The following is a 14,290-nucleotide window of genomic DNA, read 5'->3' on the forward strand; positions in this document are numbered from 1 at the left end:
CTAGAAGACAGTAATAGCAAATATGGCGTTCAGTAAACGTGGGCAGTCACTTTGTGTTTTTGAATACGCAAGAACCTTATCTGTTGTGACTATGCACTGACGATTTCGAGCAGAATTCCAAAAGGCAGCACCAGTTTTCAACAGTATCAAGAAATGGTATGAGAAATTCAGGGATGTCCAGGACCAAGTGAAGAAACTGTGAATCATGTTAGACAAGCTTATGAGTGCAGGTCCCGCAAGTCCACTACATGTGCAAGTTTAGAGCTTGGCATTTCGCAATCAACAGTTTGGCAATTATCCGTAAGAGACTCAAGTGTAAACCCTACAGGCTTCAGCTGCATCAGCATCTCAGCAATAATGACAGAGTTGTGCGTCTTAATTTCTGCACTGAAATGCAAGAGAGATTTGAAGTTGAAGGTTTAGACTCATTCATCTTTAGCGACAAAGCAACTTTCCAGGTGTCTGGAAAGGTGAATCGGCACAATGTGCGCATCTGGGGGACTGAAAATCCCCATGTAGTCATACAGCATGTGTGAGATTCGCCTATGGTGAATGTCTTCTGTGCAATTTAAAAAAAGAAGGTTTATGGACCAATTTTCTTTGCAAAGCCCACAGTCACTGGGATGATTTACTTGGACATGTTGGAAAACTGGCTGATGCCCCAGTTGAATGAAGATAGTAATGATGACCTCTTTAAACAAGATGGCTGTCCGGTTCACTACAACAACTACGTGTGAGGGTATCTCTTTCAAATTTTGACACAAAGGTGGATAGGGCACACAGGACAAAAGATGACATGTTAATGCGGTGGCCACCCTGGTCCCCAGATTTAACCCCATGTGACATTTTCTTCTTGTGATTTGTGAAGGATACTGTCTTTGTGCCTGCATTTCCTGCTAATATCAGGGATCTTCGCAACCGTATCACCACTGCTGTGGCTCTGGTCACCTGTGATATGCCGACACAGGTGTGGGACAACATGAATTATCGCACAGATGTCTGCTGTATCAGCAAAGGTAGACACACTGAGCATCTGTGAACTATGTAAAAAAACTTGGTGAGTTTATCTCTATTTCAGTGTAATAACATTTGGTATCCATTGTGTAGTTTATTTATTGTAAATTTTCAAAATGTTTAACGGACTTATGAACAACCACATATTATGGAAATATTAAAATATTAAAAAATATTTAAAAAAATATATATTTAAACTACTAAGTATGGGAAGTTAAGAAACATGTATGCCAATTTATTACTAAGGTTCCAGTGCTACAGTGTAGAATTGGGCATGCTATGTCATTTGTAGTCTTTGGTGTTAGAAGATTTCTATGTAGTAAGCCTGCTTGTGGAGCCCAGAGACAAGTATCTATCTGCAAGAACGAGTATGATGTACTGGTTGTTAATGTGTGGTATATTAGGTGTGCATACTTCATGATATGTATCGTTATATGATCATAAAATATGACATGTATTTTGTCTGGGTGTATATGTTTAGTGCGTTCTGCACTTTGTGTGTGTCAAACCAATGCATAGTGTAGAACACACCGGACATATGTACGCCGAGACAAAACACATATGCCATATATGACACATCGCACTGGTATGGATCTATATCGGTAGTTCAATAACTAAACATATTGCTATATATAACTCCCTGATGACGGTCTTGTATGACTGAAACATGTAGCAGGAATATAAAAGTCGAATTGTAAAACATTAAAAGCAAGTATATTTGTTGTGTTGACGGTTCACTTAATTCCTATATACATATTGACAAAGCTATTCCCTATCTCCAGATATCCAGTCTCCAAAATGTTGTTTAAAATAAACATGATGATGGACAATGTCCAAAAACTCAATAATTGTTATAATTTATTTACATTTTCTACTCCAAATTATCTCCCCAACCGGCTCCCAAAGTCTGGGCATAGGACTCTGAATCACACTGTATATTCTGACCATATTTTATCCAATAATATATGTTTCATTCCATATTTCAGCATATATGAGAAAATGACCCAGAAACAAAGAAGTCTGGCATACTGTTGAAGAGAAATGTGTGAACAAATTATCAGAAAGCACCGTTTGATATTTTAGCCCTATATTTACATTACTCAGTCATATGAGGAAGGAGTTATGAATTAAAGAACACACAAACTAAACGGCAATCTATAATTAATAATTTTACAAATTTACAATATAACTTCTTTACTTTTTCATATTTTCTCAAGGCTCTAGCCTGCTACAAAATATGACTGCATTGAGGGATATCTAGACAGCATATGTTTTTGAAACTGAAAACCCAGAGCGCAGACCTCTATTATACTCATTCAGTCCTTTCTGGAGTGAATTATTCATGTGGATTTGTTGTTGCTTAAAAAATATGGATAAAAAATATATGATCAAAAGAAATAAGTTGTACAAACAATGGCGCACCAGTTACAATAAACTTACAAAAGTGTTATACTCTCTCTTGTAACAAATAAAGTTACACACCGAATGTACTAAATTTTAGGCATTGGTAGGCAACCCAGAGAAAGTGCCAAATTATTTAATATTTTATGTAAAGTTATGACTGACACTGTATAACTTTGAATTAGTATACGTCACAGGTAAATGTCAAAAATCAGACACTGGACTTAAAATTAATGAAAGTTCCATCACTGGATGTAATTCTGTACTGTTGTTACCACATAAAACTCGTTCTTCTTTACTCCTCTGGATGCAATATATGTGTAAGGTACTTCAAACAGAGCATCTTTAGCAATAATTATGCAAAAATGATATACAATTATATTAGCATAAATTAAATCATGCAGAACACAAAATAGCAAGCATCTCAGTATTATAATTGGTTTGTTTCACAGCTCCATGATTTTGCATAAAATTCAAAATATTCCTGATTGAAGTTCAAATTATGTTCATAATTTAAAGAGAAAAGTTTATATACATTATTTTAAATGCTCTGTATATGCATAAAAAGAATCGTCACTAAATGATCAGATGCTTTGCACCTAATCTGCCTTTGAATTTGTTTAAACCTGCTTTTTCTTTCTGAATATCAGTCAGACGGCATTTGAATAATTCTAAACTCTTAAAATTTATTTGCGTATTGACAGTAATTTATTTCTGCAAGTAAATGTTAATTCAAATGATATCAAATACTTCTACAGAAAGTGTGCAGATCCATGTTTACAACTTGCGCTCAGTGAATCAGAAAACCTACTGTATCTGTAAAATTAAATAAATAGTTTGGAACAAACACTTGAAATCACTGCAGTATCACATACTAAGTAGGACAATACAGCAGTACTCTCTCAACAGATTACAAATCTGTTAGATAGTATGTCTGAGTCCTAACTCACTTTCATCTGCGCACAACTAATTGTTGCAGCCATATTTGAGTCTGCATACAAGGTGCAGACTAAAAGCTCTGAACACTTTACTAGCATCAATCATATGTTCTTATTTAAGTCTACAACCAAATGGCTGTTAAAATCACATTTATCAAGGCAGGGCCTGGTAGGTTGATGTTTAACCACACAAAAATGTAACAAACCTTTCAAGAAAAAATATTAGTGGTGCCAGTCAATCAAAACTTTCATTGTAAACAGAGGATTTATGTACAATTTAATACCTAAGAAAAGGTACATGGTATGTCTGGATGAATAAAGAATATCCATGATGAAAACTAACATGCAGTGAGACTGTGTCACTTCATCATATTAACAAGTCCATGAGCTAATCTGATGTTCATTACACCAATTTTCTTCTCTTCGTAATTCCCATAAGAAATTAACGTTGTATATTGCTTTTAACTGTTAAAAATTTCCACTCCATGAGTGTGCTGAAGCTCACCGGGTGCCCTGTTTATATTCTCGTTGAAGCTGGATACTGCTGTCTGGAACCACTACAGGGACTCAATTGGGAACAGACCTAATACCCAGCAATGTACACCGCCAGTCATTTGAACCTGAGAGAACTACACAAGTCTTCCTTTCTGCTATTCGGACGCACGATCACAAGCAGTAAATTCTTTGTCGTAACTAATAACAAATGTAAGTGTTCCACACATGCATTCAGTCACATTTATTCTGTGTACTCCCACCAATCCTTCTCATAACCTTCATGGACATGTTCCAGCAAAACTTTCCTCCTACTGTCGCAGTATCTGGAATTAAAAACACATTGTTTATAAATATCTATTACCCAAAACTCATACTACACAAATGCTTAGAGAAGTGTTATACATCATAATATTTTAAATTCACTTTCCTACAATTTCAGCCATGCAGTCTATAACATGATACTTTACCTATTAATGCTGTCACTGCCAAAACAATGTTTTTAACTTTCTTATATACATATGAGCATACATACGGAGTATATATGAGAAAGTAAGGTGACTATAAAAAAATCATTCTTGAGACTGTTACAGAGTCACAACTTTTGCACCCCTTGTTATGAACGGGATGAACTGTGATGTTAGTTGTTATTCAAAAGTTTATCCATCTTACATCAGTGGCCAGTGAATCTGAACATTCCAACTAAAATGGGAGCCTTTCAGACAGGCTCAAAAACAAGAATTTGTTAACACTTTCTTAAAACAGCTCCAATGATTTTGACTGAATTTCAATAATTTATGGAATCATATCCTTAATTAAAACAGTTTTGGTGGGATTTCATTTCCATGGCAATGCAATCAAGGTCAATTATACATGAGAAAGTATATGCAATGTCTTAGCGCTGATTTTTCTTACTTTCCTAGTAATGAATGTCTACTCTGGCTCTGCTAATCCGGCTTTCAGGCATATGTCACATTGCATCCTCCTTAAGATAATTCATCCCAAATGGCCTACAGGCAAACTGCCATTTCTTCCTTTCCAAGGGCTGTACTTGGAACGTCTGTGATTGGTCTCGCCTTCCTTCCCATGGTGTTTACTTTCCAAACACTCCCACTGCTCCCTCCTTAAGGCCACTCCTCCCAAGTGACTCACTCATAGGGTGCCAGTCGATCCAGGTGTATCACCATCATTTTGCTTCTGCCAGTTGGTGAGGGCAACAGTTGCAAGAGTGGTCAATACTCCTACATCCATGGCTCTCAGTCTGTTGTTAGTGGTTTCTTCTTTCTTTTCAGGGGGCCGACCCCTCCACAATGTCCTGACATTCATTTTTCGAATCCTGACAGAATATCCAGCTATTCTCTTTGTGATCTCCAGCCCTAGGGTCTCCCTGAAGGTTTTGCTAACATTTTTATTTCCCTTACTTCCTAGACATAATTTCTCCTTTAGGTCTTGGTTCTTTGTGTCGCTGTTGCATTCCATTGCCCTGGCCTTGTCCCTGATGACCGTGTCCTGTTAGCCCTCAGCAGGCGGTGGTAAACTTCTTCCAGGACCTACCACTGCCCTGGGTCTGTTTCCTCAGCTTTCCACAGTGCCTTACGGCTAGATTCCAATCCCTATGCCACTTCTTCAGTGCTGACAGGTTTCACTACATCCTCTTCCTTAGGGACTTCCTGATGCTCTGACTTACACTCTTATCTCCACTGAGGTTGCTCCTTACTATCTACAATCAAGCAGCTCAGATTCAAACCAGGTACTTCTCAAATATCACTCTACCATTTAACAATACCTATTCTGTCATATTTCAAGTAGATCTCATTTTCATCTTCATAATTCCATTCAAATGAGGTAATTTCTGGGAAATTCACACATTCTTCAGCATTAAAATATACCAGCAGTAACTGATATCTAAAGAACCATTTCTCACCTATATTTATCCTGCACTTTTTGTTTAATATCTGCCAGATTTTCTGAGGTAATATCTCTCTCCAGATATTCTGATAAAGTCTCCGTAGCACTCTCCAAATCTTTTTGGTTTTCCTAAAACATAATGAAAAAGAATTTTTCTTAAGTTTTCTTAAGTATACAAACATATCAAATAAATCTTCAAGGATGTTTTCATGCTATTTAATCTTGATTATATGCATAAATTTAACATTACCAAATGCTGGCAATACAAGAAAATTGTGTGTAACTGAAAGTATGTGGTCAGATCAATCAGTTTTCAGATTAGCCACAATATGACCATTACTGCAGTTAAGACAAAACTCCTCTGCTAAGTGGAGTACAGTATAATCTACTTAATAATTTTCACTTTATTTCAAAGTCACAGGTGTATACAGGGTGTCCCAGGAGGAATGGACCAAACTTCGGGAGGGTGTTCCTTATGTTAAAGTATGCCGATATAACCCAAAACACCTATGTCCAAAGTTGAACGGTTACAGAGATAATGGCCAGAGAAGTGTCAAACTTTGACCGGCATTGCACACTTGTTGATTACAAAATACATATTAAAACTGGCAGGAATATGTGGGTTCTGTAATGTTAATAATGTACGTAACATCAAACTAACTTGTGAGTGACATAATGCCATAAAATTGAAGTACAAAATACTCGCTCGCCATGTCATAATTGTCCTTAGGGTTTCCAAGCACTATACATGACACATGAATGGCAAGCGCTGACGTAACGTGGCTGACTGCGCGTTATGATAAAGCCAACTACATACGTATGGCTAGGGTGAATCACGGCACTCAAGGACAAACATAGATAAGTCCTCTCAGTTGAGAGGTACAGTGCATGGACCTGCCATAAGACCACACTTTTCTTGGGCCATTATCTCCATAACCGTTCAACTTTGGACATAGGTGTTTTGGGTTATATTGGCATACTTTAACATAAGGAACACACTCCCGAAGTTTGGTCCATTCCTCCTGGGACACCCTGTATACAGATATCTTCCACTTATAAGAACTGCACCAATTCCCTACTATCCTATTCTGATGCTTTACTAGGTTCTTCCTTGAATAATGAAAGTGACCTTTGCATATTGTCAACCTCTTTCTTTGGTGAGGAACATTTATAATGTAAGAAAACCTAGAATAAAGAACTTACTTCAAATATTACAGACTGGTTATTTTTCCTTAAGTAGTATGCGAAGACATAGGTGTACATTAATGTCTGCCGACACTGACACAGAATGTCAACAGCTTTCTTGAGGAACTGCACCTGTATTACAGACACAAACAGATTTTAAATCTTGATGCCATGTTGTGCAAGCAAGTGAAAAATCAAATTCCATCCTCTGCTTGGGATATAACATAAATTATGAAGTGCTGTCAGGAATACTGGCATGCACATGGCTGTATGACAAAACATTTTTGTACAAGAATCCTAACATCTCAAATTTAACACCATGTAATCCAGTGAAAGTCTAACAGTGTTTGGGAGGAACATATTGCCTCCATCTTCAGGGTAGAAAAGTAAGCCAAGCAAGAAATGAGAAGTAGTTAACTATCACCAGAGTACACAGTATTATATCCCAAAAGATATAACATTTCATAACTGCTGGTGTGAGAACATTAAATTGAACATTTTTGTACAAAATCACATTTTTAGTTATGTGAAGTGGACTGTCAACACAACATAAAGAAGGATATCTTCAAGGTGAAGACAAAATAGATGTTGTGGTGGATGATCAAAATGTGGAGAATTAGATGGTAAATATTTTCAAGTGAAGGTTACCCACGGTGGTGTATTTTTCATTTAATGGCAAGATCTGTGTCGTTAACTTTCAATTCTCCACACTTTAATCCAACTCATCCCAGAAGGTATGTGGGAAATGAGTATACCATTCACAGGATAACTGGTAAGAAGCTACAATGCTGAAGATACAAGGAAGACCCTCACACAGGGCATTCGCACATGATCCTGTAACATCCATGACCCCAAGATAATGCCAATAAAAACTGCATTTAATTGTAACACACTTAGGTATTACTTGAAATGAACATTTAACACCACAAGGTGTAACCTGCATTTTAACTTTTACACCAGTTTTAGGATATTGTCACATGTTTAGACACTGAAGACACTGTTCGGATTGTTAATTGGTTTATTCAACAACCTACAAGTCTCGGCTACAATTAATTATAACACTGTTACGGGTTTTCACAATTTACAACCCCTATTCAATATTCAATTCACTCTATGGTCAGTAGTCTACACGTTTTTATAACGTGGGAGTTATACAAGTGCAACTGTATCACACACACTCCCAATTATTACTCGGTTATCATGAACTATCACTGATTCTCACACACACGTCCTTAACTCGTAACTTGCCGCTGGCTAGATTCCAACTCAACTGTCTTCATAGGCAGTGTAGCTCTCTTATATAGTCGCAGTGCCTGCCTGTTACGCAATGGGTACTGCTGTTGCCTGTTACCTGTGTCACAGCTGTGTTGCGTGTTATGTCACCGTGGGGAGAGGGGAGGGGTGTTGACTCACCTATTACCGTAGTGACGACAGCGCTATGATGCCGCCACGTACCGCTGGGGAGGGAGAGGTCCTCCTTAAGGCTGTTCATCCCGAATAGCCTACCGGTGCACCCCCGTTCCTTTGCTTTGGAGGCTGTTCTTGCAGCATCTGTTCTCCGGCCATTACAACCGCTCTCCTCTTAAGACCAGCTCGTCTTGAGCGGTTTCCTTTCAACTTGCTAGAAGATCTAGTTCTATCCCATTCATCCATCACTTTCATCACTGCTCGGGCGGCTGGTACTTCTACGTTACCGGCTCCTCTTCTGTGCTATGCTTCTTCTTCGTTTCGGAGGGGGTCGACCCCCCCACAAGGTCCAATTCTTGATCATGTCTTTCTTCGGAAGTTCCTTATGTCGACGTAACAGCACTTGAAGTGTTGTTTGCACTTGCTGACATCGTCGTTCCTCCTGGTCTTCCCGCCACTTGCTGGCATGAGACCGTGGCGCCAAGTCCTGTCTCTGGCATCCGAAGGTTCCCTGGGGAGTTTCCTTCTTGAAGGCATTTCTCCAATGTCATGCCACTGTCGCGCGACGGGATATCTTCCTGCAGGTGGCAGCCAACTTCATCCGGGATTTATAATCTCCTCGGGTCCAAGATTTATTGAAGATATTCCTCCGACCCCATGCCACTGTTGCACAGCGGGACACCTTCCTGCAGGGGGCAGCCAAGTTCTTCTGGGGTCCACAACTTCCCCGTGTCGGATTCTTCATGTTTCGCTGATTTCGGTCCCTACGCCTTTCCTTCTTCGGTTCTCTGACCGGCATTACTTCGGCGTCTTCTACGGGTACCTCTCATTGGTCGGCTGCCTCAGGTTTCATGCCCACTGAGGCCGGCTCTTCTTCTCCTGGACGTGCCTCCATTTCTCAGCAGGCCATCGTCACTCCGACTGGTATCACTATTGGGACCTCTTCTTGTTGTGCCGCCACAGGTTTCGTGTCCACTGTGGCCGGCTTTTCCTCTTCTAGACGTACCTCCATCTCTTGGTAGGCTATTGTCTTTACTTCTTTTTCTAGACGTACCTCTGTCGTTTCTCGGCAGGCCGTCATCTCTTTCCGCCAGGCATCCATATTGGCCTATCTGTCAGCTTCCAATCTGGCTAGGAGTTCCTTGTGGCTGGTCTCCGCTTTTTCTTGGTTGGAGTCTAGTCTTGCCAGGAAATCTTTCCTGTCTTTTTTTCTATTGGCCTCCATTTCGTCCTTCTCGGCCTTCCTATCGGCGTCTAATTTTGCCAGCATGATATTTGCTTTTTCTTGATTGAATTCTAATTTTGCAAGGTAATCCTCTATTTAATTTGATTAATTAATCCCTAATATGTAAGTTTTAACCTTTACCAACAAGCTTACTTTACTTTAACCTGTTTATACTGTCATGTGTAGTGGGTTACGAGTAATGAAAATAATGGGTAATAGTTCGGATTATTGGATTGGATTGGTTTTATTTTGTGACTGCTACATGTTCTGATACATATTTGGATCATCACCAGGCAGTATTCTTAAATACATCACTCGTTACTGAATTATCCTAATGTAGATCCATATTAATGTTAACTGTTAAAATCGTTAAGATATATATTCATGTCCATGATTTATTTCAACCGTCTTCCAGTGCATACACTCATCTGTCTCACTCCTCTCTCTCGCACTACATGTTTCGGCACAAAAGTGCCATCTTCAAGTGCTTATTCGATTTACGTTAAACTAGTTCACTGCATGCCTTGCCGTCTTCATATTAAAGTAACTAAAATATATATTTATCATATATATTGATAAATATTAAATGTTAAAAATATTAAAATTGTTCAGGATTTTTCATCGGCACTTTTGTGTCGAAACATGTAGTGCGAGAGAGAGGAGTGAGACAGATGAGTGTATGCACTGGAAGACGGTTGAAATAAATCATGGACTTAAATCAGTGCAACAGGACGCTAAAATATAACATTATATATATTCATATTTACAGAACTCAATTATGACAGCACATAAGGAAATCAAGGAGAAATACATACAATAAAACTAGCAATAACATTGTACGCAAGCATCACTAATAACCTGTAAGTAATTCACCCACACCATGCAATATAAATACATATAACTCAAAACTTAGATTATAACAATACGTACTAATTTACGTTCAGACACAAAACATAACAACGAATCCCAGAAGATACCATCATCTACCATATATGATAAGACACATGGAAACTAACATCGTAATGATGGGACAATATACATATATTCGTTCATCAGTAATCTGTCAAGACGACAGGTCCACAGTCTCTTCCAAAACAGTGCCTCCACTTGATGCGATCTAGAGCTTTCTCCTTCAAATGAAAATATCCTCTTCTGTCGCCAAGGTCATCCAGCAGCTTCTTACATCTTCTGTCACTTCTATCCGCCCCTCTATCTTTCCTTCAATTACTTCTTTTAGAAGGCAGTTACCGCGTAAGATATGACCAATCCAATTAGCCTTCTGTTTTCTTATTTCATTTAGGAGATTCCTCTGTTCACTGACTCTAAATAATACTTCTTCATTTCTCACATAATCGGTCCAACTGATCTTCTCCATCCTTCTCCAACACCACATTTCGAAGCTTTGCAGGCGTTTCTGATCTACTGCCCTAAGTGTCCAAGTTTCAGCCCCATACAAAGCAATGCTCCAAATGTAGCATTTCACTAGTTTCTTTCTCAAATTTAAGTCCAATCTGCTGGTAAAAAGATTCTTCTTCTTGCTAAATGGAGCTTTTGCCATGGCACTCCTAGATTTAATTTCACACGTACACCTTCCATCATCTGTTAACAAGCTACCCAAATATTTAAAACATTTCACATTCTCCAGTTGTTTTTGGTCTATCTTTATTGTGACTGGGGTTGGTTGTCTAAAAATTTTCATTATTTTTGTTTTTTCCACATTAATTTCGATTACTCTATCAATCATACACTGTAGCAGTTTCTTCCTTAGCCATTAACACAAGGTCATCTGCATATTTAACAGTTAGAATAATTTGCGCTCCTAATTTGAAGTCTCCAAGCCCGTCCAGAGCTTCTTTGGTAAGGCATTCGCTGTACAAGTTGAACAAAATAGATGATAAACAGCATCTTTGTCGAACTCCTCTTCCAGTCTTCACACTTCTTGTCTCCCCTCTGTCCAGTCGCACTCTACTTGCCTCTGATCTACTATTCTACTCCCCTGGGAGTCTTCAATGCCAGTATTTTGAATCCCATGATTCTCTTTCCATCCTAGTTCTTTTGTCTTCATGTACATCAAATCATAACGTCCTGTCCTTTGAAATTCTATAATCTCATTACATATCTTCTCAAGATATTCCTTTTTGGCCCTGTCCGTGGCTCTTTTCAATTCATTCCTCAGTCTCCTGTATTTCCTCCTGCCTTCTTCATTGTTTACATTCTTCCATTTCCTTGCTCCTCCATTTTACTCATCATCTCCTGTGTAACCCATGGTTTTCTTGCTATCTTCTCAACTTTACCAACCAATTTGCTAATAGTATCTAGCATGCATTCTTTTATATTGTTCCATTGCACTTCAACATTTCTGCTTTCACTTTCAATTGCACTGAGTTTCTCTTCTACGATCTCCTGCATGCTTTGTCTTTGAGCATATAACTTCTCCAAATCCTATCTAGGTCTGCACTTTTGGAATCTTATAATTTTCTTCAACCTGGTTTGAAACTTGGCAACCAGTAAGTTGTGGTCAGAGTCAATATCTGCCCCAGGCAGCGTCTACACATCCTTCACACTGTTTCTGAATCGATATTTCACAAGGATGTAGTCCAGCTGATGCTGCCTCCAATCCCCAGGTGAGTTCCTTGTGTAAAGTCTTCTCTTTGGCTTCTTGAACCAGGTGCTGGTAACAATCAGTCCATTTCTTTCACAAAAGTCAATAAGCATTTGATCCCTGTGATTCCGTCTTCCTAGTCCATGTGATCCAACAATATTCTGGTATGATTCATCTCCAACAGTGCTATTCCAGTCTCCTAATATGATGCTGTTTGTGTCACCTCTTCCATCTTCCTGAAGAATTTCTTCAATTGTGTCATACACTTTTTCCCCTTCATCATCTTCATACTCTGATGTTGGCATGTACACTTGCATAATCAGTATACCTACCGGTTCCGCCTTTAACTTCAGAGCAATAATTCTGTCATTACAAACAATCCTCACTACACTTTAATGCACCACTATTGCCACACCTCTTTCAGCCCGTTCACCTCCAGAAGAATACACTGTATAATCACCACTTCTTATATCACCTTGTCCTTTCCACCGTACTTCGCTGACACCTAAAACAGACACCTCATTCTTCTGCATTTCTGTTTTCAAATTCTCCAATTTGCCTGCTTGATTCAAGGTCCTTACATTCCATGTTCCAATCTTGTAGCCGTGATGTTCCTTCTGATCTTCGCACTTTTTCTTGTCGTAACGCCTGCTTGACATTTCCTCTAGAAACACTTCCCCCTGGAGATCCAACTGGGGGAATAGTTTACCTCCAGATTGTTTTGTCTCCAGAGGAAACATCTCGCATACAATAACTCAGTAGGAGTAATGAATCAATTTATTTACATATTCTGCTCCTAATTACCTCCTGAAGTTTGGCCATACTACCCTGAATCACAAACTATATGTCATTGCACTGGAGAGATAATGGATGCGCAACAAAAGAGCAGAAGAGAGGGTACTGAGGAGCAAGAAAGGGGAAGAACAAGATAACAACTGAGACTATGTATCTCTCAGAATGATTATATGTAAAATGTAGTCTTTGACTTCAAACAAAGTAATACTTATTTTACTAATTCATATATTTCATAATGTTATATTACAACTCTGGGATATAGCCAATAAATTATCTCTAGATGTGCATACATCATAGTTTGTAACACCTGTAATTTCTTTTAGCATCTCTTGCTGTTTGGAAATTATGTTTCACAAATTAGCAATGTTCTCTGTTGAAGATGGGAATTGTAACTTAAACTGAATACATATGCAGACAGTTCTAATAGCTGAAGAGAAAGTGAAGATTTCGTTCACTGAGACTCAGTTACAATGCTAGTCCACTATAGCAGAGGTGGATCGATTTATACCCCCAAAATCGGACTACCTATCTCATTAAGTTTCTATAGGAAATTATGCATGAACTTCATAAAAGAAAATCTCTAATTGTTTCAACATGTCATGATGGTGTTTCAACGGATTATCTAACTATACCAGGACCAAAGTTTAAAATACACACACAGCAAAAAGAAAAAAAAAACATGCCACCTTGAGAAAATATCTTCAAAAACCCGGCTGTAAAAGTAAGGCATTTAAACAGACAACAGCTGGGGGGGGGGGGCCTTTAATTGAAAATACAACAAAACTTACTCGTCCTGGTGATGAGGACTGAAATACTTTCTATCATACAAATGCCATAACTAAATTTATGATAAAAGGAGCACTTCAGAAGAATCATTTTTAGGCCTGTGGCCAACTAATGACAAATACAATATGGGTACAACTCAAGTCCAAGGTAGTAATAACACGTGACAATTTGATGTCAGAAGTGGGATTGGACTTACACACATTACCAAGTTTCGAACCCAACACGTGACAATTTGGTGTCAGAAGTGGGATTGGACTTACACACGTTACCAACAAGTTTCAGTCGCTAAACATGTGACTATTTGGTGTCAGAATTGGTTTACAAACTTGAACACACCTCAACAAATTATACTGCTACAAAACGGAGAAACAAGATATGGAAAAATTGTTCCTAATACTGGAAGAAATGGAGGCCAAGAGAAAGAAAGACAATGAAGACTTCCTGGCAATATGGGAGGCTGACAGACAAGCATAGCGAGAAGAGATGGCCACCATGAGAGACAATAGGGTGAATGCCAACCACAATGAGACGTTGGCC

General features: G+C 38.7%; 1 protein-coding gene across 1 annotated transcript in view; it reads right to left on the minus strand.

The window, feature by feature from the left end:
* Positions 1-293: 293 nt before the first annotated feature.
* The window catches only part of LOC111863847 (E3 ubiquitin-protein ligase arih1l), a 33,652-nt gene continuing 19,655 nt past the window's right edge, over positions 294-14,290 (minus strand). Inside the window, exons 8-10 of the mRNA XM_023850592.2 lie at positions 6,957-7,070; positions 5,770-5,882; positions 294-4,171 (exon numbers count right to left, since the gene is read on the minus strand). Coding sequence (XP_023706360.1) covers positions 4,090-4,171; positions 5,770-5,882; positions 6,957-7,070 — 309 coding nt within the window. The 3' untranslated portion in view covers positions 294-4,089. The remainder of the gene's footprint in view (positions 4,172-5,769; positions 5,883-6,956; positions 7,071-14,290) is intronic.

Source organism: Cryptotermes secundus, unplaced genomic scaffold (genome assembly GCF_002891405.2).
Source record: "Cryptotermes secundus unplaced genomic scaffold, Csec_1.0 scaffold46, whole genome shotgun sequence".
NCBI classification, from domain to species: Eukaryota; Metazoa; Arthropoda; class Insecta; order Blattodea; family Kalotermitidae; genus Cryptotermes; species Cryptotermes secundus.